The 26,462-nt window shown below is 39.0% G+C and overlaps 1 protein-coding gene across 2 annotated transcripts in view; it reads left to right on the top strand.

Moving 5' to 3' along the window:
- The window catches only part of unc5a (unc-5 netrin receptor A), a 353,822-nt gene that overhangs the window by 255,321 nt on the left and 72,039 nt on the right, over positions 1-26,462 (top strand). The window contains exon 6 of one of the 2 annotated variants that reach the window (XM_078411522.1): positions 10,742-10,909. The exons of the other annotated variant lie outside the window; for it this stretch is intronic. Within the exon in view, the coding sequence (XP_078267648.1) occupies positions 10,742-10,909 (168 nt within the window). The remainder of the gene's footprint in view (positions 1-10,741; positions 10,910-26,462) is intronic. 2 annotated transcript variants of the gene reach the window in all.

Here is a 26,462-nt window from a genome sequence, read left to right as displayed (position 1 = left end):
AGAATGGCAAAGGATCCATAAGCCTGTTTTCACCAACAGGTCAATGGTGGAGAGAGTCAATAACTTCCAAGTTCCTGAGCATGCATATCTCTGAAGATCTGCCCCAGATCTAGCACATTGATGCAATCATAAAGAAAACCTATTAATGTCTTAATTTCCTTAGAAGATTGAGGAGATTCGATATGTGGCCGAATACTTGCTTGAATGTCTGCAGATGTATGATAGAGAGTATATTGACCAGGTTCAGCAACATGAATTCCCAGGAACAAAGGAGATTGCGAAAAGGGTGAACACTGACCAGTCCATCGTTGGTATTGACCTCCCCACTGTCGAAGAGATCTATGGGAATCGCTGCCTCAAAAAGGTAGCCAACATCATCAAGGACCACACGACCATGACCGTACTCTCATTTCACTCCTGCCATTGCGAAGATGGTCTAGGAGTCTAAAAACTGTAACGTCCAGGTTCAGGAACAGTTTCATCCCAATAACCATCAGGCTATTGAATGCTAATCTCCCTACTATGAACTAGAGCCTCTATTATGTTTTTTCACTATTGGGGTTTTTCATTTATTGAACTTTTTTTAAACATTTGTTTATTATATTATCTATTGAGGACTGTGTTTACAAACCTGTTGTGCTACTGCGAGCAAGAAATTCATTGTTCCATGTTGATAAATATGACAATAAAACACACTTGACTCTAACAGCATGAGTATTAATGTGACAGATCAAGTAAGAAAGTAATGCAGGCTACACTATAGAAACTGTCAGCTTCACATGTGCACTCAACATCATCACTGAGATATAGTTATATCCTTTGTCATTGTCATTAATATCAATGTAGTGGCTGGTGCGTGCGTTTCCCAGCTTAAAGAAGACTCTGAGATTATATCAGTAAATGAGATACAGGTGAAATAATCAGAAGCAGCAAATTGACAATTTAGTGCTTCCCTCTATTGTGTTTTACGTGTGAATCAAATGAAAGAAATCCCCATTTATGTCACACAATTGTATTTAAACCTTCATAAACATGCCATAATTTGGATAAGTTATCTCTTCCATGTCGTTAGTTTAACAATTGTCAATGTAGAAAGACGAAGCAGAATAAACCGCTTACAAGTCTTTAAAGCTTGTCCTTTGTTGAGTCATAAGTAACTTGTGCACATCCTGACCCTCAAGAGCATAAGAATATGTTCTTAATGTAAGCATGTTTAAAAAAAATCAAGGAAAAGGAAAATCTTTGTTTAATACTTTATGAATATTGCTGAGAGGCAAAAATAACTTGGGGGGAGGGGGACCAACTACCTGAAGTACCGCTTCTTCTCTAAGAATCAAACTTGTTCCAGAAGACCTTGAAGATGGGGAAAAAAATCTCTAAAGTCCATTTACATTTGTAAATTGTATACTTTCAAATTGTAGAAACTCAAGGCACACAAAAGGTTATTTGGGTCCCAACTTGATAATTTACTTTGGCCTTGGTCTTATCATGAGTTGTATGAAATAAATCATGCCTTATGAACCCAGTTGAATATCATAAACATGTTGAATCCTACATACCATGTAGTTGACAATGTGCATCATTATTTATTTTGAAATCCATAGAACAAGTGCAAAAATATTGTTACTTAATAAGATGAAATCCCGTGCGATTTCAATACAGTTTCCGTGTTGGAAGAGGAATTGTTTGTTTTCTTGTAAATAAAAGATTGACATTAATGGTGGTGTTTTTGCAGGTAGACTGTCACTTGAGGTGTCCCTAGGGCTGTTCTTCTGTAGCACAAATACTAATAATTTGGATGAAAGCATTTGGTGGGAGTGGGGACAACGCAGGAAGATTGAAGATGATATAAAAATACGTACCAGTGTCAAAACCTTAGATGAGAAAAATGGAATAGGGGGAGTCATTGATAGGATGGGAGGGGGAGGGGGTGGGGAAATGTGTGCAGAACTGGCAAATATCATATGAAATAATAAATGTTATAAATCTGGGTTCCAGTAACTGAAAATATCAACTGATAGCACAACTTATTGCTAGGAGTTCTATCAGTGGATTTTTGAAAAAATATTCCCAACGGCATCATATCTGTGTTCTGTGTTTGGTTTTGAGATACTTTTCAGGGTGTTTGTGCATTTTAAGATATTTATCTTCTATGGTAAATTTAAATTCCTTGACAACATAAAATTCACAACACTGTGCATTTGCAAGCACGATAGGGCTTCTTCTTCTTCTTCTTGCGTTTGAGGCAGCAGAAGTTATGTAATGCCCTCCAGGCGCTGTAGCCAGTTCAATGTGCTGTTGTTGAGGGGCGTGAGGTCTACCCCTCACGGTCCTGATAGGGCTCACCCCCACTCACTCATTCTCACCATTTCAAGGAACAGCGAGTGGAAACTACAAAGCAAAACTCATCAGTTCACAGTTGCAAAGAAGGATGCCATTGTATGGAAGCAGGCCATCAGGCCCACGGAGTCCATGTTGTCCATAAAGCATCTATCTACACTAATCCTCTTTTATTCTACCAACATTCCCAATAAACCGCACTAGACCTTTCCACTCACCTACCCACTAAGGATAATTAATAGGTATTAATTAACCCGCCAATTCCAAGGTCTTTGATTGTCACATGCACCAATTAAGGTACAGTGATCTGTAAATTACCATACAACCATACTGGGGAAAAAAGCAACAAGACACACAACCACATAAAAGTTAATATAAACATCCACCACAGCGGATTCCCCACATTCCTCACTGTGATGCAAGGCAAAATGTCCAAGCTTCTTCCTCTTTATTCTCCCGTGGTCGGGGCAATCGAACCACCCGTCAGGGTGATCGAAGCTCCTGCGGCTTGGAATTCCCGAAGTCGGTCTCTGACCAGGGGCCGCGAGCTCCGTGATGTTAAGTCCGCAAGCACCCACCCAGAAGAAATTGAAATATCAGCTGGAATTTTATTCAGATGGAATCATCACAACTTTATATATATCCACAGAAACTGTGCCTTTATCTCACCTTTGTTTTGGTGACGAGTGTCCCAAGACCAGCAGTCTGTGTCTGACATATTCAATTTGAAATTCAGTGAAACGTCTCAACAAACGAGAACTGAAAAAGTAGATGCACCAATAATTTGTCTGTCCACAGGGTCGGTGCCTCAATTGAAAAATAATTAAAGTTTCAATTTCAGATTTACGAGCAGGCATTTAGATATGATTGAAAAATATTCACTTTATGTCCTTATCCATTGTTAATCTATCTTGTGGGATTTAATCTAGAGGACTGATGTTAACATCCAGTTAGTAAGTGATAAAGAACCTTTTAAGCTGCAGCTGTCCGTATTTACCACAACCTTGGATTAAAGCTATTGCACGTGGCTGCTGGCCTTTAAGGACCCACATACTCCAGCCAAAACTACATTCACAACACCACTTTTATACTATAAAATTAGATATCCAATTTTTTTAATATAATAAGTTATTGTCTTTTGTAGTGAAGCCTGATGTAAAGTATCCATTGAAGGTATTTGCCCTGAATCTGTTCTGGGGCAATCTTCAATAATTCTGTCCAGTGTCTATGGCCTCTGCTTTCGAACATAACTGAAAATGGCCTTTCTGATCCTACCACACGACTTCATTACTCTATAAACTAATGACTTTGCTGCAGTAGCCCTTGTTATTTTTAATTGTGATTAATCCCAGGTGACTGGGAAAAATCGAAAAATAACTTGGGGGGGAGGGGAGCAAGTTATGCTAGATAGAGCTCTTAAGGATAGCGGAGTCAGGGGGTATGGGGAGAAAGCAGGAACGGGGGGTACTGATTGAGAATGATCAGCCATGATCACATTGAATGGCGGTGCTGGCTCGAAGGGCTGAATGGCCTACTCCTGCACCTATTGTCTATTGTCTATTGAAATGGTAACTAAAATTCTGCTCCTGCGTCTTTCTAACCTACAATGAAATCAGTTGGCTGCAGTTGTGCACTATTAAAAAATAAAAGCAGGTGGTGAGAGAAAAAGCAAAAAGCAAGTTTGCCAGAGACCAAACAGGAAAAATAATTAACAGGCAGATCAAGCCTGTTAATTGATAAAATAGAGTAAAATGGAGTTTCAGTTGAAAGAAAATGTTTTAGTTCTAAAGATTATGGATCAGTTTAATATTACTAAGGCAGCTGGGTAAAGTAAGTTGGAAGATTTAAAATTGCTTTAGGCTTTGAAAAGGAAATGACTTGTTTTCTTATGGATTGGAAAGTATTATGAAAGCTATATCAGAAACTCTTCCCACATTGCAATAGATTATAAACATTTCATGAAAATATTGCAAAAATTGCCTTGCGGAATACAGTGGTTTTCTTTGTCTGATAGAATTTTTAATATCAATTTTCCACGTACCAGGAAATCTGCAGTTGGTTGTAACGCTGTCAATTGGTTTCAATAATCAGGGATTACTGGGATTTTCCAAAGACTAAAATCTTAGAAAATAACCCAGCAAGATAGGGCACACAAAACTGCAAATGCTGGAATCTTGATCAAAAGAAAAATTGCAGGAGGAACTCATAAGTTCATAGGTGATAGGAGCAGAATTAGGCCATTCGGCCCATCAAGTCTACTCTGCCATTCAATCATGGGTGATCTATCTTTCTCCCACAACCCCACTGTCCTGCCTTCTCCCTATAATCCTTGGCATCTGTACTAAGAATTTGTCAATTGTCACTTTAAAAATATCCATTGACTTGGGGTCCATAGCCTTCTGAGGCAATGAAATTCCTCAGATTCACCACACTGTGACTAAAGAAATTTGTCCTCATCCCCTTTCTACATCTTTTTATTCTGAGGCTATGACTTCTGATCCTTGACTCTCCCAGTAGTGGAAACACCCTCACCACATCCACACTATCCAGGCCTTTCACTATTCAGTAAATTTCAATGAGGTTTCCCCCTCACCCTTCTAAACTCCAGCGAGTACAGGCTCAGTGCCGTCAAACACTCATAATATGTTGACCCAATCATTCCTGGGAACTCAGCAGGTCAGGCAGCAAATATGGAGGCAACAAACAGATGATGTTTCAGAGTGGGGGAGTGGTGGGGGGGGGGGGGGGGGGGGAAGAGATGGGGAAATGAGCATACAAAGTTGAGAAAAGAACAGGGTGACTAGGGTGGTGGGAGAAATGTGTGTGCACAGGGGGCAGGGGAAATAGAGGAGTGTTTGGATTTTTGAGATATTACTAGAAATAGGAGAGTTCAATGTTCATACATTTTCATCAACCCCACCTCTCTTTGCCAGCTCCCTGGCTTCCTTCAGGCTGAAGAAGTGACCCCACCCAAAATGTCATCTGCCCATTCCCTCCACAGATGCTGTCTGACCCACTGAGTTCCTCCAGCAATTTGTCTTTCATTGCAGCTACATAAAAATAATTACGCAAGATTTTAAAAATGCACAGGTTTATCAGTTGATCAAGAAACTGAAAAATGACAGAAAAAAAGATGGATAACAGACGTATTCCATATTGATATGGCAGTGTTTGGTTCTATGTAGTAAACTTTGATTGAATTGTTAATGGTAATGTGCACTTAGTCAATCAAGGATTTCGAGTTCCTTGAATATGAAAGTTAAGCTGTGATCATTTCAGGCTAACCATTCTCTAGACATTAACATGATCAAGAAAGCAAGAATTTGCAATGATATATAGCATCATTTACTACCATAGAACATCCCCCAAAAATGTCACCAATTAATTATAACGTATGCGAAGCCCAATTGTTTATGTTATGTAGAAAAACAGACTATTTGCACAGAGGAGAATCCCACAAACATCAACAGTATAGTGATTCAGTAATTTATTTAAGTGACAGTGATTAATTAATATTGGTCTGAAGCACTGGAATGACTACACTTTAAAATAATGCCAACTAATCATGTCCATCCCACTATCTGAGAAGATGGACATTTTTTGAAGAAGGGTCTCGACCCGAAACGTCACCCATTCCTCCTCTTCAGAGATGCTACAAATCCCGCTGAGTTACTCCAGCATTTTGCGTGTATCTTCTGTGTAAACCAGCGTCTGCAGTTTCTTCCCGTTGGACATATCCTTGATTTGACATCACATCAAAGGGAGTATCTGTGACAATGCAATCCAAACCTTTGTTCTGTGCTGGAAAGGGTCAGCATGAGTTCTTGAGCTTGTGTTTCTGGATTGGCACTTGTCTCCACTATCTTCTCTCACAGAACTATGTGTGCTATCTACCAAGCCACAGTTAACAACAACATGGGCATCAGCCATAATTTTATTACTCAAGTGTGTTACATCTTGAAATGCAAGTGAATCAATCAAGCAGGAAAGCTTCATATTTCATTTGAACGAAAGTAAGGATGAACATTGAAAGGGTATGGATGACTCACTGTTTTGGTTGTTCATCTACTTTACTGATGTTGTGGCATGTGGTGTGATTTCTATGCTCTCGTTTATATTTCCCATTAAGATTGTTCAGCACTAAACAAATGCCTCAGCCTTCTGTGTCAGTATTTATTCACTTCACATTCTTTTCTTATTGCTTCATGCTTTGGGGAGCAATGTATTTTACTGCTTACAAATGGAACATGTTTTTCCCTGAGTGTTTGGAAAGCTGTTAATTCACTCCTTGAAAGCGACTTTTCCAATGCAGTTTATTAGACAATATTATATTAATGAACTTCAGCATCAGACATTTCAGCAGGTGGTTCACCTTTTATAGTTGCCTTCTTATCACTAAAAATGAACATTTACGCAAAGCGTTGTAGCAAAACTCGAAAAAGCCTGAGCAATAAAACGAGTACATTTTGTGATGTATAAGGCCAAAGTAACATATGTCATTAAAAGTAAAATGGTTTTACCTTTTGCCCTAAAAGAAAAGGTATATAACATAGCAAAGAGTAGCGGGAAGCCAGAGGATTGGGTAACTTTCAAAGGATAACAGAAGGTAACAAAAAGGGCAACACAGGGTGAAAAGATGAAGTACGAGGGTAAGCTGGCCAAGAATATAAAGAAGGATAGTAAAAGCTTCTTTAGGTATGTTAAGAGAAAAAGATTAGTAAAGACAAATGTGGGTCCCTTGAAGGCAGAAACAGGTGAAATTATTATGGGGAACAAGCAAATGGCAAAAGAGTTGAACAGGTACTTTGGTTCCGTCTTCATTAAGGAAGACACAAACAATCTCCCAGATGTACTAGAGGACAGAGAATCTGGAGAGATGGAGGAACTGAAAGAAGTTTGCATTAGGCGAGAAATAGTATTGGGTAGACTGATGGGACTGAAGGCTGATAAATCCCCAGGGCCAGATGGTCTGCATCCCAGGGTACTCAAGGAGGTGGCTCTAGAAATCGTGGACGCATTGGTGATCATTTTCCGATGTTCTATAGATTTAGGATCAGTTCCTATGGATTGGCGGGTAGCTAATGTTATTCCACTTTTCAAGAAAGGAGCGAGAGAGAAAATGGGGAATTATAGACCAGTTGGCCTGATATCGGTGGTGGGGAAGATGCTGGAGTCAATTATTAAAGAAATAATAATGGCATATTTGGATAGCAGTAAAAGGATCCAAGTCAGCATGGATTCATGAAGGGGAAATCCTGCTTGACTAAACTTGTGGAATTTTTTGAGGATGTGACAAGTAAAATGGATGAAGGAGAGCCAGTGGATGTAGTGTATCTGGACTTTCAGAAAGCCTTTGATAAGGTTCCACACTGGAGACTAGTGGGCAAAATTCGAGCACATGGTATTGGGGGTAGGGTATTGACATGGATAGAGAATTGATGGCAGACAGGAAACTATGAGTAGGAATAAACGGGTGTCTGTCAGAATGGCAGGCAGTGGCGAGTGGAGTGCCGCAAGGCTCGATGCTGGGGCCGCAACTATTTACAATATATATAAATGATTTAGATGATGGGATTAAAATTAACACTAGCGAATCTGCAGATGACACAAAGCTGGGTGGCAGTGTGAACTGCGAAGAGGATGCTAGCAGGTTGCAGGGTGACTTGGACAGGTTGAGTGAGTGGGCAGATGCATGGCAGGTGCAGTATAATGTATATAAATGTGAGGTTATCCACATTGGCGGCAAGAACAAGGAGGTAGATTATTATCTCAATTATGTCAAATTAGGAAAAAGGGAAGTGCAACGAGACCTTGGTGTCCTTGAACAGCAGTCACTGAATGTAAACATGCAGGTACAGCAGGCAGTGAAGAAAGCTAATGGCAAGTTGGCCTTCATAACGAGAGGGTTTGAGTATAGGAGTAACGAGGTCCTTCTGCAGTTGTACAGGTCCCTGGTGAGACCACATCTGGAGTATTGTGTGCAGTTTTGGTCTCCTAATTTGTCGAAGGGCATCCTTGCTATTGAAGCAGTGCAGCATAGGTTTACAAGGTTAATCCCTGGGATGACGGGACTGTCATATGACAAAAGATTGGAAAGACTGCGCTTGTATTCACTGGAATTTAGAAGGATGAGAGGGGATCTTTTAGAAAGTTATAAAAGGACTGGACAAGCTAGATGCAGGAAAAATGTTCCCAATGTTGGGGGAGTCCAGAACCAGGGGCCACAGTCTAAGAATAAAGGGGAGGCCATTTAAAACTGAGATGAGAAAAAAAAAATCACCCAGAGAGTTGTGAATTTGTGGAATTCTCTGCCAATTCAATGGATGAATTTAAAAGAGAGTTAGACAGAGCTCCATGGGGCTTGCGGAATCAAGGAATCAAGGGATATGTGGAGAAGGTAGGCACGGGTTACTGATTGTGGGTGATCAGCCATGATCACAATGAATGGCGGTGCTGGCTCGAAGGGCCAAATGGCCTCCTCCTGCACCTATTTTCTATGTTTCTATGTTTATAATGAAATAAGAATATCTATATACTAAAACTCTCGTTTGTTATCTTGTTTGTGACTGAACTTCAGCCAAAACGGTACACGATAACGTGGCAATTTTAGGCCCACCTTACTCACCATTGTCACTTTAGTGATAATGCAAGTAGTTTTATTGAAATCGGTGTTAGATTTTTAAAGTGATTCACATTTTAAAGTTTAAAAGGAGGGGAGGGGAGGGGAGGGGAGGGGAGGAGAGAGGGAGGGGGAAGGGGGGGAGTGGGGGAAGGAAGAGGGGAGGGTGCTGCACCAATGCAGGACAGGTTTGGGCCCAACGGGTCCACTTGGTCTAGTATAATACTAGAGTTCATCGAACATTGGTTTAGTATTTATTTGGACCTATCATGAATTGTGTGTGCAAGTGACAGTGGCTCTGAGATTCCCAAGCATGTGAGTGGGAATTGGAAATCTCAAACTTTCTCTGCAGCTATTTGCCAAAATTATCATCATTGCATTCTGCCAAAATTATCATCATTGCATTCTGCCACTGGATTATACACAAAGACTAGAGATGAAGCACAAAATTGCAGCAAGTGAATATGGGGAATCAAAGAAATGACTTCTGAATGGTTGGACGTGACATGGCAATTCAACTTTATTCATTGCAACAACATTTTTATACTTGCTTAAATTGTTTGCATTCATTTGAACGTTTTCCATTATTTTATGGGATTTTATGGGATTTTTAATTCTTACATTTATTTCACTGTTATTTGAATCAGAGTTAATAGTTCAAGTTGTTTTTGAACTATCAGAAGATTCAAAGTCATCCAGAGCTTTTTGTTTTACAGCTTTGCTATCTTTCCTAAGTCTATTCTTCACCAGTTTGGGCTTATTCTGGAAGTCCACCCCAGGCAGTGGGATTTACATTGACAAGGCCTTTACATGGTAGAGAGCCTTGCAGCTGAGGTCCAAGGGGGATTTTGCAGTAGATTTTCAGCAAACGAAGCAAGAAAGGTCCGTGGAAAGGAAAAATAAGCTGTTCACAGATTAATGCAAGATCTGGTTTGATGTGCATCCTGCAATATTTGTTTACTGATCTTTGTTAGCAATTCCCTTTCATACATTTTGGTAAAATGCATTAATCTCCAATACTTTTGTATCTTTATAATGTAAGTTATAATATTAAGCCCATAGAATTGCTTATTCATAGTGATTACATTTATGAACAATTTCAGTGGATGGAAAGCATATTTAGAAGTTCTGAGGCCATCGGAGGTACAAATCAATCCTTTTTACTTCATCTTTTACACGATGAGCTTCCTAGCCTTTGCCATTCATTCCTTTCCACATGAACAAAACATGCATCGTTAAGGGGAGGTCTTGAAAAATCTGCAAATGTAAGTTGGACTGGTTACAATTGTATTTTCTCCCAAGTAAATTACGTTGACATCTAGGACATGGATTCCTATTATTTTATATTGACAGCATCACTTGCTTCAACAAAACACAAATACGAAATAGAATTGAACATTGTCTCTTTTGTTCATTATTTTAATGACCAAAGTATATTCGCAGCTCAAAATTGTCAAGAGCCTTTACATTTTGGTAATTATATAATCATATTAACTGGTTTAACCTTACCCTCAAAAGGTTGTTACCCCATACCCCGGATTTTAGGTACCCTGTCCCCTGAGGAACATGCAATTCAGGGGTCCATCCTGGCCCCCAAAGTGTTTTTTCTCATTCAACATGATTTATAAAATTAATTTTCATTTCACTAAAAAGGCAATTGTCGATGGATTTAACAATGAGAACGTGTATTGCAAAATAATAGAACTTTCTAAATTTTACGGTGTTGCTTGTTGAACCGTGGAGGTATATGTGGTGTATTCATTGATTGCCCCTTTTGAACAGTAAATGGTGGCTGGTCCACATGGACAGAGTGGTGGCCCTGTAGCACTACCTGTGGTAGAGGATGGCAGAAAAGAACGCGCAATTGTGCCAACCCCAGCCCTCAGAATGGTGGATCATTCTGTGATGGACAGAACATCCAGATAACTGCCTGCACCATTCTGTGTCCAGGTAAATAGTTAACTTCTAATTATTTTTTTGTGATGTATTCCAGTTGCCCATTCACAATAATAAATCGGGGCCTTTGTATAAAGATGAAAAATAGAGAATCAGAAACAAATCAATGATGGAAAATGATAGACATGCAAAATATAATAGAAAACTGTGTGCTTAGGAGTTCATAGGAATTGTTTAAAACCTTAAAGTAAGGAGATGTTAATTACTTTTTCTGCAAGGCTTTAGTTAGTTCAGTTTAGTTTATTGTCACGTGCACTGGGTCCAATGAAAAGCTTTTGTTGGGTGCTAACTAGTCAGCTAAAAGACAATACATGATTACAATGGAGACATTTATAGTGTATAGATACATAAGGGAATAACAGCTTTGTCAGGAACTAAGGAGCAATATTATTACAGTATAGTTTAGAAATCTTAGAAAATGTACTTGAGCACAAGAGTGAAAATTAATTACAGTAGGTAGAATTTTGAGCAATTAAATATAAGATATTGAAGAACTCACATTTAAGCATGAATGTAAAGTCATTTATATATGTATGTATGTATATATATATATATATATATATATGTGTGTGTGTATGTGTATATATATATATATATATATATGTGTGTGTGTGTGTGTGTGTATATGTGTATGTGTATGTATATATATATTTATAAAACTATGTTAATACATGAAAGTAATGGGGAGTATGAGTTAGAATGAATAAATATCTGAACGATTGGCCCAGAGGTTTTATTGGTAAATAAGAATATATTGTGACTTATTGTGACTGGATGGAAGATTGCAAACAATCATACACAGGAGAAAAAGTAGAAAGTAAGTGTAACAATACAACAAGTTAAATATTTTTAGCATGCTTAAGATAGCAAAATGCTTCAACAGGAAGATTTGGTAATGTTAATAAAAGTTACAATCTAGGCAGAGAAAAGGCTCAGGGGTCAAAGTTCTCACCTGTCCCACTTGTCCTCTTGAGGTTATGGCCGATGTGCTAGAATTTTGTCTTCATTATCTGTAAAGACCACTCGACAAACTCACATATTCTAAAGACATAATTGTAACAAGATTGCTTGTCACCATGCTCATTACTCAGAGAGTCTCGTAGCAAAGAATTGACCACTGGAACCAAGTAACTGGACAGTTGCAAATGTTTATAGGCAGATACACAATCTACACTGTGGTTTCGCTGCTTCCAAATAAATATCGGCAAGGTAATCCCCAATTGATACACATCACCTAAATACAATTAGCACTATCTGAATACAATTAACACAAACTAATACAAGTCATTAACACAAATACTGTAATAACAACTTTTATTTACCATTTATAATTGTTCAATGTTTTCTACACTCACATTCTCTATCAGACATCATTTTGTAAACCCTGTAAACAATTATTTCCATGATCAGTTGAGTAGATCGTATTTAGGAAATTATAGAGTAAGCCAAACAATTTCTTATCTTGGGTTCTCCCAAGGCAAACCCCCAAACTAGACCCGAGTAGATTTGTCAGATGCAGAGAAATAGCAAACCAGGGTATTAAAGCGTTGACATAAAGTGACAACAAAAGGAACTTTTGCTTACAATGCACCCGTAAATTGTAGAATATCACCCATTGATTTGTAGCATTATCAAAGAAAAATGGCGACACAGTGGCATAGAGTTACTGCCTTACAGCGCCAGAGTTTGATCCTGACTACAGGTGCTGTCTGTAGGGAATTTGTATATTCTCGCCGTGACCTGTGTGGGGTTTCTTTGAGATCTTCGGTTTCCCCCTACACTCCAAAGACGTACAGATTTTGTAGGTTAATTGGCTTGCTATTAAAAAAAATGTAAAATTGTCCCTAGTGTGTGTAGGGTGGTGTTAATGTGCGGGGATCACTGGTCGTCGCAGACTCAATGGCCCAAAGGGCCTGTTTCCGTGCTGTATCTCTAAACTAAACTAAAAACTAAAATTTGATTTTGCACAAAGTAAGGAGATATTAGCGCAGGTGGCCAAAAGTTTGCTTTTTTTTTTAGTGTTTTGAAGGGTAGTAGAAATGGTTATGATGATTTGGAGGGGGAGAATGAAAAAAATAAAAGGTAAGGCCTGGAGATCTAATAAGTAAGCACAAAACTACTAGAATTGCAGATGTTAGAATAAGACAAATTAAAGTTTTGGTGATATCTTAACTGTTTTTGTTTCCTTTTAGGTTCTGATGAACTTGTTATACCTTTCTAGATTTATTGTTAAGATTTTCATGATAATTGAGCAATAACACGGTCAGTTCTGTTTATAGGGTGCTGTGCACATTTATAGTCTTGTATAATTTCATTGCTTCGCTGTGTTTATATTAATGTGAAAGTGAAAGGGGGGGGGGGGGGGGGGAGGGAAGAAAAGTTAACATGTTATCTGCAATCTATGCTTTGAATGCCCTACAGTCATTTATCTTTGAAATAGGAAATGGAGGTGTACATTATGAATAAATTAAAGCAGAAAATGATGGAAATTCTCAACAGGTCAAACAAGGTTTAGACTCATAGATTAGTGGAGAAATAAAGAAATAACAGGTCATCAACCTGAAATATTAACTCTATTTGTCTCTCAACAGGTGCTGACTTACCTGCTCAGTTTTTCCTGTATTTTCTTTCACTTTTCCAGCATCTGCAGTTTTGATTTTAGATGCTTTTCTAACGTACAGAAATTCAGCTATTATGTCAATAACAATTTCTGCCTTGCGATATGCAAGGCTCCATCTCCCACTGAACCCACCTCTTTCGTGTAGACTTTGGAAGCTATCAGATATTGAAGTTCTTAACCATCACGGCACATAAGAACAGAAGACAGGCAAGCAAGGGTAGGCCACTCATCCTCCAGCGCCAACCCCACCAATCAGTGACATTTTTGGCTGATCTTTTATCTTGGTATTGCATCCCTGAAATAGCTTAGTTTCCAAAGATCTCTCCATGTTTGACTCCATCATTTAATTGAATTGTATTCATGGTCATTGGGGAATTTGCTGGGCTGGAGTAATCATGTGACACAGGAATCTGAAAGCTAATTAGTTCCTAATTAGTCCCATTCCATATGTGATTATTGATTTGGGATTAGGTAGGACTAGGGAGTCAATGGGTTCACTCAGATTTATTGTTTGAAAATGTATATTTACCCATAGAATGATGGAAGTAACAATGATCTGGGCTGAAGCCCTAACATACAGTGGCCTTATTTATTTGTGCATCTTTGTCCACCGGCACCGCTCCAACCCAGCCCTCTCCTAACCCTTTACTTCCTTCCCAGTAAAGTATCAATGAAGCTTCAAGCGATTACAGCTGGCGGTCTTTTGTAAAGAAAGTTCCATCAGAATATGGAAGGTGATCCAGTTATGCTACCAATGGCACAGTTTCCATCTAAGAAAGTTAATAAGTGGGATATCTCCCTCACACCATCTATTTTTTCAATACTTTCACTCAAGGTGCTAAATGAAGTCCTCCAGGCATTTGAAACAAAGATACCTCCGTGATCATTTTGTAGATATTCAACTTGTTTTGTTGTAATACTCTCGATTGGCAAATGCCTGCTGATTTTTTTCATGAATGGCAATGAAGGAACTAATTATGAGTAAATATTCCTTCATTTGTCAAGAAAACAGCCCCAGATATCAATATTATTTTTGCATTGAATTTATTTGTACATTTTTTCACCAACTAGTGTGTAGCATGATTCAATTTAACTAAAAAAGAGAAACCATCAATTAGTGTTTGTAATGTTGCAGTATTTTCCTTTAAGATGTACTCATAAGAGGTGTTTATATACTGCTTTCACCGTCCAGATTTGCAAAGTTTACTGAGCAATAATAGACCTGTGAAATGAATGCCCTTGAAAAGTATTTAATCAAATGTAAGGTAAGTATTTAGTTCAGCCATAGCAAGCTATGGGTAATTATAGCCAAGGAAACAAAAGTATCAAGCAAAAGTAAAGTGGAATATTATCTAATATGGACGTGACAAAGTTAAAATTACAAGGCGTGTTATTTTAATATTTTTGGATGAGGAACAGATCATTGTTAAAATGCAAGTCAAAGACCTGGCAAAATATTTTGAATGCTCGAGAATCAGTTCGGAGGTAGGACTATAGAACCTACAGTAACAATGATAACAGTAACAGTGACTACCACTCCCATTTATAACACTTCTTCAACAAAACAGAAGTCTTTCATTGGAGCATATTCAAGCAAAATGATATATTTAGTAACATAATATGGAGATGTTAGGGGAAAATGACAAAAAGTGATCAAAATTTTAAGAAGACTGTTTGTTAAACAATGAGGAGTGTGGAGGCTTAGCCCAGCGGTATGAACATTGACTGCGGCCCAGCGGTATGAACATTGACTTCTCCAACTTTAGATAGTTCCTCTGTCCGTCTCTTCCCCTTCCCAGTTCTCCCTCTATCTTCCTGTCTTCACCTATATCCTTCCTTTGTCCCGCCCCCCTGACATCAGTCTGAAGAAGGGTCTCGACCCGAAACGTCACCCATTCCTTCTCTCCTGAGATGCTGCCTGACCTGCTGAGTTACTCCAGCATTTTGTGAATAAATACCTTCGATTTGTACCAGCATCTGCAGTTATTTTCTTACATCTTCAGCATTTAATCCCTTGGCAACCAAAGCACAACAGTCAATTTTGGAGGAATTACATTCAGGGATGTTCAAGTGATTAGAACTGGAAAATGCTTTGGGGCACTTTGTAAGAACCTTTATAAAAGGGAAGTGTAAAAGCTGGAGCTAGTTGAAGAGAAAGGGAGTAAAGTCAAGCATTTGGAGAGGTTTGAAATGAGGAATTAATTAAAAGTTCTTAATTGCTATTAAGGTTTTAAAGCTGGAACCTTTTTGGACAACCGACTTCTCAGACAATGGCAAATTAGGAAAATGAAATTAGTCTGTGGATGTGGGGTGTGTTGTAGAAAATCAGTCATCGCTGAAGCCACGGCAATGGGAAAGGATGCGCAATGTGATAATGGAAACTCCCTAACCTCTTTGACCTGCCCCTTTCAGTTCACTAACAGCTCAATTTTTGCCAAGGTAAGTGTGTTAATAACAGGCTATATTTTTAAGTTTACAGTCTAGAGCCCAATATAACTTCTGGTAGTTTATTGGCAAATTTAAGGGTTACATGGTTGAGAACGATTATGTCGGACAATTATTTAATTGGACATTTTTGTAATGCATGCATGGCCTCTTAAGAGTTGTTTTTCAAGAACATTAGAGAGTGATGAGAATTCTCCAAAGTAGTTGTCAAACAATCTTGACAGTACTGAGAATAACAACTGTTCTGCTCATATACAGGCAAAAGTTGCAAGGAATTTCTGGGAATGTCAAGCTTCAGGAGGATCAACAACATATATTTCTCCATATTCCCAACAGGAGGAAGGCACTGTGGGATCCTTATTGGGTTGAGATAATAACCATAAAAATGGTTCTAGTACTGCTGGAGGTACAGGAGTTCAAAGATATTTTAAAAAGATTTTCTCTTTTCTAATATACATACATGATCAGGAAAGTGTTGAAATGGGAACCACTTAAATTCATTGTATTTTTCTTTATTTCTTTACAGGACCTAAAAGAAGGGCAATTAAGTTCAGAAAGAAACAGGCCTAATGCAAGGCCACTGCGAACAAGGAAAACATTTAAAGTTCATGCACTCTGTCATTCAGCTACTCACTCATATTCACTGGCCCAGAACAAAACACATCACTCAGGAGTGTGGGTGCTGGCAGAATGGGAGATGAAGAGAGGGAGGGAGGTACAAATTGTTCACATGAAAAGGAAATGCTGTTCAAGGGGAATTCAGATGAAAAGATTGAGGAACGGGAGAAGCACATTTCTGAGGACGTGAAGGAAGTGCCAGCTGTTTGCTGGAGAGCACCTGAGTAATGACTTTTAAAGTCCAAAATGAAAGGGTGAGGAGCACAAACTCAAAGCAAAACTCTGTTAAACCTCTCTGAGAACATGCAGGTGACCTGGCTTGTGGCAGAGTCCACTGCCCTCTGGTGGCCGTTGGAGTAAGTGGCAGCTGAATTAATCTTGACACTTGCCCCACAGAACACTAAAGGCCTGTTAAGAAATCGACCTTTGGGCCTCTGATTGGTGTGATTCACTGGCCTTAAGTAAAGGAAAGCAGAGAATGGGGAAACATCATCGGCTGGATTCTGCATACTCCCAAACGTCTTTTTTCATGACCTAGACAAACATTAAAGACACTTTGTCCTGAGACTGAGAGATAATAGTAAGTGTGTGATATTTGTGTTCTTGCAAGCCAAGGCCAACCAACATGCTGCTCTTATTTTAACTGGAACAAGTCGGGAATTTTGGAGAGCACTGTGAAATCTGCATTTATCTCAACACACAAACCAGAGGCATGTCTGCTCTGTCTGACATTTGTTTGAAGCAAATTGTTAACCCAAATCTTTGGAGGTTCCAAACCAAGTAGTACAGATTATCCCAACCTTCAATGGTACTGAAATGAGGATCACAGTCTCAACAGTTCATAGATAAAAGAGGCAGCTGTCCACAACTCAGACCTCCAGCAGTTCAGTAGAAGATTAAAATAGGATGAAAAGGTTTGATGACTAACAAGGACAGTTGGTTTCAATTGACTTTCCAATTTTAAAGCTGTAATCTGATTGCTCCTGTCAGAAATAGTGTCATGATCGTGATTTTACTTTGAAAATATACGAGTTAAGTTGTACCGGCTGCCACTTCATTCAAACTAAATTAAGCTGCTGAATGCTATCTTGTCAACTGCAGAAGTCCAAACCTACAGATGTGGTCAGCTCTGCTGTTCGCATGCTGCAGCATCTGAGCATTATAGGAATTGCTGTTGGGAGGCAAAATGTGAGGGAAAATTGCCTTTTAATTATTTTGCATTTATTTAATGTTCCCAATTGTACGTTTTAATAGGTGATTTAGTTGACTACATCTCTATCTTTTAGAATTTTTAATTATTTTAAATATATAATCTGCTTTGATTTTAATAGCTTATCTAAATCCTATTAAATATTCTTCACTGCCAAGAGAGTTGACAAAGCTGGGGCTGAGCTTTCCAGCTATTGAAGATTAAAGGGATGTTTTGGGCCAGAGTCTCTCTGCTGAGAATCCAGGGCACTGTAGGTGAATAAGATTAGTCCCCCGCAACTGGTTTAACTAAGTATGGGCATAGAGAGATCAAGGTTTAGTTTACTTTAGTTTAGAGATACAGTGCAGGAACAGGCCCTTCGGCCTATTGAGTCTGCACCGATCAGCGATCCCCGCATACTGACAATATCCTACACACACTAGGGACAATTTACATTTATACCAAGTCAATTAACCTACAAACCTGTACGACTTTGGAGTGCGGGAGGAAACCGAAGATCTCAGAGAAAACCCACGCGGTCACAGGGAGAACGTACAAATTCCGTATAGACAGCAACCAGGTTTCCGGGGCTATAAGCGCTGTAAGACAGCAACTCTACCGCTGCGCCACCATGTCGCATACATTGTGATACCTGGTGCAATGATTAGGCCAATCACTATCAGTCTCATATCGGTTTTAAAAACAACATAACTTTGGCTTTGAAGCAGTTTATCTCTCTAATATTTTTTCTAATAAACTTACTGGATTTACCTATTTATTTCACAGAATTAATTTTGGCAATTTTTGAAAGTTGATATGAGAAGTCTAACGCAAACTATTTGGTTGAGGGATTGAACTCAGAGGAATACGTTTAAACACAATAAGCTGGAGTAACTCAGCGGGACAGGTAGCATCTCTGGAGAGAATTGAATGGGTAAAGTTTCGGGTCAAGACCCGGTCGAAACATTACCCATTCCTTCTCTCCAGAGATGCTGCCTGTCCCGCTGCATTACTCCAGCTTTTTGTGTCTACCTTCGGTTTAAACCAGCATCTGCAGTTCCTTCCTATACGGAATAAGTTTAAATTTTGCCCATTTGCAAATTTGGTTTACCTTATTTTTTTAAGCAATGGCATGTAGTCGGCAGTATTCAACATTGTTTTATTTGTCCTTTGAGATGTCTCCAACATGAGAAGGCAGTATTTAGCATTCATCACCAGTTGCTCAGTGTTTAAAGATTCAACAGTGTAATGTGCTACTTAATGTGGAACTAGCATTATAGACAGGCCAGATTAGGGAGGTATGGCAAGTACCTTCCTGAAAGATGGCAGTAAATCAATTTCTTCCAGATGTGATGATAAACCAAGGTCACCGTTCATGTCTAAGTGATCCCATGGTGCTATTTCAAAGAAGAATTGGGGATGTAATCCTTGCTCTCTTAGCTAACGTTTATCCTTCAATAAACATTTCCAGAACTGGTTGAGATTGGTATCCCCCGAGACAGCTAAATAAGTCATTATATGCAAGCATGATGCAGAAAGTGCTGATCCATCGAACACATTTCATGACAGTAAATGCCCAGTTAAGTTTCTGGGACAGTTTGAAATGGAAACCAATGTTATGGTATTCCACCTGACAAACGTTAATGTCCATAAGAATAGTGCTGAAAAAATAATACATTATTGAATGGGCCAAAATCACTTTGACGTAAGTGAGAGGTTCCTATGCACAAGTTGGTTGCCCCATTGCCTACTTTACGATCATGACTACAGTTCAAATGTACTTCATGGAATGTAAAACTCAGTGGAGTTTTCTGAAAGGGATTGATAGGCACAATCTTTCTATCTTGCTAATTTAGAGTCATGGTGTCATAGAGTCATACACCACAGCAATAGGCTCATCGGTCCAGCTTCCCATGCCAACCAAGGTGCCCCATGTACACCAGATTCACTTGCCCACTTTGGCCCATATCCCTCTAAACCTATTTAGAGTATTAGTAGACTAAGTGGACCCGTTGGGCCCAAACCTCTCCTGCATCGGTGCAGCACCCTCTCCTCCCCCCTCCCCCTCCCTCCCTCCCTCCTCCCCCTCCCTCCCTCCCTCCTCCCGCCTCCCCTCCCCATACCTCCAATCCCCTTCCCCTCCCCCCCTTATCCTCACCCCTCCCTCCACCCCCTTCCCTCCCTCCCTCCCTCCCCCCTCCCTCCCTATGAGATAGATTACAACTTTAAAAGGTGAATAACTTAAAAAAGATAACACCGATTTCAATGGAACTTATTCCATTAGCACCAAAGGGACAATGGTGAGTAAGGTGGGCTTAAAATTGCCGTGCTATCGTGTACCATTTGGCTGTAGTTCAGGAACAAACAAACAAACAAACGAGAGTTTTAGTATAAAGATGCAGCATTTGCTTAAAACATTTCCATTCAGAAGAATGCAGGTGTTATTATGTTAAGGATTACTGAAGTGTTTCTAATTTTTATTCAACTAGTTGTTTCTGGTCCAGTACCTCAACAACTCTCATGGACAAGCCCTCACCTACCTTCTCTTGCAGAGCGGTTTTCCTTGTTTTGAAATCTCAGCCATTTCATACCATACTCCACAAGACTCCTTCACTTCATGCTCTCTCCCAACCAGTTAATATAATCCGATTATCTCACTATTTATCTCTATGCATTTTGTGGAAGCTCGTACCAACCAAATGGTGACTGCAATTCAAAAAGCAATTATTGTCTGTGAATCAGCTTGGCAGATCGCCACAAATATTTTAAGCACTCAGTAGTAATAATCATATTGCATTCATATAGCGGTTTACTTCTATTAAAACATCACAAAGCACATCACAGGAACATAATGAGACAACATGAGGATAAAATTTAGAAGGCGAAAGGGAATGAAAAATAAATAATGTGTTTATATAGCATCTTTTTGCAAACTCAGCTCACGTGAAAGAACATTACAACCTATGAAGTGTTTGTTGAAGTGCAGCTATATTTGCAATAAAGGAAACATTGTGGTCAATTTGCCTGGTGTGTGCTCCCTGAAGAACTTTGTGATAATGACCAGACAATCTATTTTAGTGCTGTTAATTAAGGGCTGAATATATTCCAAGATGCCAGAGACATTTCATCGCACTTCAACACAGTGTCATGAAGACTTTTTTGGCCATCTGAAAGAGGTGTCAGAGCTTTAGAGAGTCAGGCAGCAAGGAAACAGGCCCTTCAGCCCAATTCATCCATGTTGACCAAGATGCCCTTCTGAGCTAGTCAATTTAACATCTCTCACAAAAGCAAACAGTCTACTGACCAAACAGTACTCCCTCACGATTGTACCAGTGTCAGATCATATTTTTATGCTTGGTTCTTGATTGGAACTTGAACATCAACACTCTTGTCTCAGAAACAAAATATCTATTGACTGAAATACAGCTGGCATTGCCACGAGTTTCCATGAACATCTTAAGTGTGTGTGTGTGAGAGAGAATCACAGTAAGAGAAATAGTCCGAGAGTGTATCAGAGAGAGAGAGAGAGAGAGAGAGAGAGAGAGAGAGAGAGAGAGAGAGAAAGACAGTTACAGAAATGTAGAAAGAGTGAGAGTCACAGAGGGGGTGAGACAGAGAGGGAGAGAGACAGAGAGGAGAGCATGTGTCACATGGAGAGAGAGAGCATGTCAGAGAAATGTAGAAATGGGACCTGACGTACTAAGGTCTTAAGAGAGCTTGAAGGCACAGTTTACCAGAAGTGAAGGGTAGGAAGTGAGTGAGGTACAAAAGGCAGGAACAAGTTGGAAAAAGTTTGCTCCAATGGAAGGGTTTGCAGAGATAGGAAGGAGGAAACAAAAATAATCTTCAACACAATTTGCCATATTATTTACTGCTGGAGGAACCGATAGGATCATTCAGCATCAGTTTGAATTGTGTTCCTGATTCCGGATTCGGCAGTCTCTTGTGCCACTTTATTATTCTCTGTCAAGAAGAATTCTTGACCCCTTACATAATTTCAGGTGCACCTTAGCTGTAAAAATCCCAGTAAAAATAAAATTACAGCTTTCATTGGAGAAATCAGATTAATGCTGCTTAAAATTGGTGCATTTTTATGTCTAGTAATAGAATGAGAAATGTTCTAGCTGCATATCAATTGTGATAAAATTACAATTATAATTGCATGCTAGTTCCCTGTAATAATTATAATCAATGTTCTTTTTCTTGTGTATGAATATGATTCTTAAAAAAAGTGCCATTGTTGTCTAGTCTTTCTATAGTTATGGGCTTGCCACACAAAGCCTAATCCTTTCGTTTTATATCAGTAAAAATAATCCTAAATCCAGGTTTCCCTGTGATGCATCGCGGTGGTAAAAAAAATCTGTTCTTAGTCGTAATTATTAACACACATTGTGCACCAACCTACTAAGACAACAGCGTTAACAAGACATCTATTGTTTGTGGTGATTGAGGAAGCCTTGATATTTACTTACCCTCAATCGAAAGCCACTTATTGCTTCTCTAAAAGTGCTTTTGGATCAATGAAAACTAAAGTAAAAGGTCAGCGAGAGATATATAGGAGATGCTAACTGTGAATATAGATTTTGTTCAGCCAACAATCATAATTCAACAAAATATTAAGGCATTTTGTTCTTCTGCGAGGGGTCTTTGTGAGTCTATTAATTATGATAGATATCTGCAAATCTATAATATCTCATGCCCTTCCAAATTGATAGACTTGATTTGTTTTTTTAATAACTGTAAAGATTAAACTACTTTCCTTTGCAATTAGAATTTGAAAGGGAATGATTTGCATTTGAAACATATAATAGTCAGGGAGAGTGTAACTCAAGGGCCTGTCCCACTTTAGGTGATTTTAAGGCGAATGCCGGCGACTAGGCTGTCGCCGACAGTTCGCCGGGTGTCGCGGGCATGATCGTGAGGAGTCTTCCAAGAATCGTAGTGGATCTCAGCGCGTCACTGAGAAATCATCCAGAGTGAAATTTTTTGGCGACAGCTGGCTTGTCGCCAGGTAACGTTGCTTATTGCGGGCGCTGTCGCATGCTGTCCCCAGGTTTGCTAGGTTGTCTTAGATGCATTTAGAAGCACATAATATTAAAATAAGTAAAGTCATTTCAAAATACCATAAAATGCATGTGTTTATCCAATTTATTTACCGTCGGGACATTTGACAGGTAGATTGGAGGCGACAGTTTGACAGTCAGGTGAGCGTGGGAATTTTGCGATGTTTATGGCCATCAGCCATTATATTTAAAGTGGACTCCCAACCCAGATATGCAACCCAGAAACCAGATACGCATCTCCCGTACATTTTCAAAGAATGCCCACACACTTTTCACAAAAATCTACAACCATTTTTTAAATTATTATTTTTAATACAGCTATTAGTAAACTGGAAGTAAATCCAGTTTATGCCTTGTTACAGTGATGCTTGGTTTTTAAGTAACCCATACAAGATGTTATAGTTCAAAACTCTCAAGTACTTACCGACTTGTCAGTGATTTCAGTGAAAATCAGGACTCCGGAGAAGCATTGACAGTGTGGGAATTTTGCGATGTTTCCAAAGACGCTGTAATTTCGACCTGACTCGGCATTGTCGTGGTCATTGTCATAGGGTAAAAGAAAATTTTGCCGATCTGCTACGACTTTGACAGTCGCCGGCTGTCGCTTAAAAAATCGCCTAAGTGGGACAGGCCCTTCACTCCTCCTCATCCGACCCTGCCCCGCCCCTCAATCTAAGAAGAAGATAGGCTGCTTGTATCATTTTGCTATTGATTATGTAACAAGAGCTCAATTCTTGGAGAAATAGAAGATGTACAGTACTGTGCGCCACGCATCTGCAAAACGAACTGATTGTTTCAATGGGGAGTTTCATTGCTCTGAATGTTACTTTGATGCCTTTGACTTAGCAGGTACGTAAATGGCGGGTGCAAGGTCAGTCAGTCACACCTTTGAGCACCAGAGATTGCAACTCCATGCAGCAAAGACAGTGTGTTCATGTTATTGAAATAAAGTGATTCACTTGCTATCAATGAAAGGGACAATTGCTTTTGCAAAGATTTGCTCATTAGACAGTGAGCCAAAATGTGAGCCTGCACTGAAAGGCAAGAGAGACAAAGTATATCAAATCAAAATATTTTCTGTGCTCAGACCATGTTCCACTATATCAGGTAGCATGCAGTAGCATGCATGGTAGTTAGATATGGTAGAGGAGTTTATTTCTATCAGTGCAGAGCTCCGGCACTTGCCTTGACATTCTACAGTCACCCTGGTGTGTACCATCCCCACAGTGGATACAGCTGCTGGATCACAATGGTCAGTGTGGACTCAGTGGGCCGAAGGGCCTGTTTCCAAGCTGTGTCGTTCAATCAGTTTTTGCAGGAAACTGCAGTAGTAAAAGCTACAAACCAAGGCAGAATGGCACCTCTATTAGCAAATAGAAATCAAGATCTGTGCTCTAATTTTAACCGCTTTGCTCCATTGTTGCTACAAACCGTGAAAGTAGACCTGATTCGGCGACCATTTGGAGAAGCCAGAGAACGGCCACTTTCTGATTATTTTGATTAGAATGTTAGCATAATTTTTGAATTGGCTTCAGCACTCTGAAGGTTGCAGGAACAAAAATCAGCCAGAGTTAATATCAAATCTGATCCACTGCCAGAAAACAGGTTTGTGGATGAAGATATGGGATGTTGAACTGTCGAGCACCCTTATGGATGAGTGAAAACTTAAGGTAAATAGCAGGGAGAAAATTGGTGGATCACAAGGTAGAATAAAAAGAATTCCATTGTCACTTGGAAATGAACTGAATAAAATCTTTGCATTGACATCTTTATTTTGAAACACCTGTGTACTAAAATCTCCTGGAATAACTATAGTAATGCTGCTTTACAAATTGCAAAGTACTTCCAGAATTGTGCACTGTAGGGTAAACTCCACAGCAAAAGGACTTGTGTACATTGTTTTTTTCAATGGTGGTAATTAGGACCTTCACAAATTTATAATGTGCTTTGGAAAACAATAATCAGATCATGTCACATTGTACAAAATACATTATTCTGTATGAAGCTTGCAAACGATGATGATTCGCAATTATTGTGCATTGTTAATAAATTAATTCAAAAACAAATAGCCTATATTGATAAATTAGACTGAAAGATTTCACAATATCAAAATTAATACAGATAAATTTGTTAATTTTCTGAATTACAGATGTAAAATAAGATGTTTTTAAACAGAGGAATGTTAATTTACCTTAGGAAATGGAGACTAAATGTTAAACTTTCTCTTTTAATTCAAAAAAAAGATTTATTGTATTCACAATTTCTGTGACACTATTAAAGGCACCTCTGGTATATAATGCCCAATTTTAATGTTATATTAAGTTTTGTTTAATTTCACAGTGCATAAGCATGTCAGAAATTGGGAAAATTATGGTTAAATAGAATTTAGTATTACACAATAGAATGAGAAGGGAAATTTTGCATGTAGCTGGACTGAAAAAAATTACATGTTTTAATGAAACATCATCTCAAAATTCTTGATAATATAGACACGATGAACTGCAAATGCCGGTTTGTAAAATAGACACCAAGTGCTGGAGTAATTCAGTGTTGTGCAGCATCTCTGTAGAACATGGACAGGTGCCATTTCAGGTCTGAAGAAGAGTCCTGAAATGCCTATCCATCTTCTCCAGAGATTCTGCCTGACCCGTTCAGTTACCCCAACACTTTGTGTCTTTATTTTAAACCCAAATTCAAACCGGCTTGACTGCTGAAGCACGTGCTTACATTATAAAGGTGTAGAGTCATACTGTGTGAAAACAGGTCCTTCGGCCCAACATGGCCACACTGTCCAACATGTCCCATCTACACTAGTCCCACTTGTCTGCGTCTTGCCCATATCCCTCTAAACCTGTCCTATCCATATACCTGTCCAAATGTTTCTTAAACTTTGCAATAGTACCTGCCTCAACTTCCTGCTCCTTTTATATTATATTTTTACTCCTTTTTCCTTTATGTGCTTATAAAATGATTATGAGATCATAGATACTCTTTCTCAAATTATGGAGATGTGGATGTTCATTAGGCTGCTGGTGTCCAGTCAGGCCTGACCTAGTTTAGTGCCTGCCCCAGTTGTTTGCTAATGTCCTATTGTTTGCTAATGCAATCCTGCACCAGGAATTAATCACAGATTTATACTTTCTGCTCCGAATATGGATCAATGCATTGTTGAAAAGGTGCAGATATTCCAGGTTTTGATTTATTTGTTCTTCAGTATGTAATTGTTGTTGGAAAGGCCAGCATTTGTTACCAGATGCTCCTCAGAAGGTAGTACTGAACAATCTTTTAGAAGATCAGCAGTTCTCCCAGTGAAGCTGCTCTTGGATGGGGAGTTCCATGATTTAGACCAATTTCTCCTAGTCAGGATGATGAACAAATTGGAGGTGAATCTGTTGATGGTGTTGTTATTTTATCTCTGCATCTATTTCTTTCCAAACTTTTATCCTCACTTTTAGTGGTTGTTTTATATTAATGATTGCTTTGTCTATGATATCCGATCCAGGGGAAGAAATAACCTGGGATAGCAAATGTTATTCACTTTGACTCCCATGCTTGAAGTTGCATCCATAGATGTTAATTATTTATGTATCATTCTAACGCAATATAGTATTG

The sequence above is a fragment of the Rhinoraja longicauda genome, chromosome 14 (genome assembly GCF_053455715.1).
Source record: "Rhinoraja longicauda isolate Sanriku21f chromosome 14, sRhiLon1.1, whole genome shotgun sequence".
NCBI lineage: Eukaryota > Metazoa > Chordata > Chondrichthyes > Rajiformes > Arhynchobatidae > Rhinoraja > Rhinoraja longicauda.
Note: the sequence above shows the minus strand (reverse complement) of the source record. Positions and strands in the feature narration are given on the sequence as shown.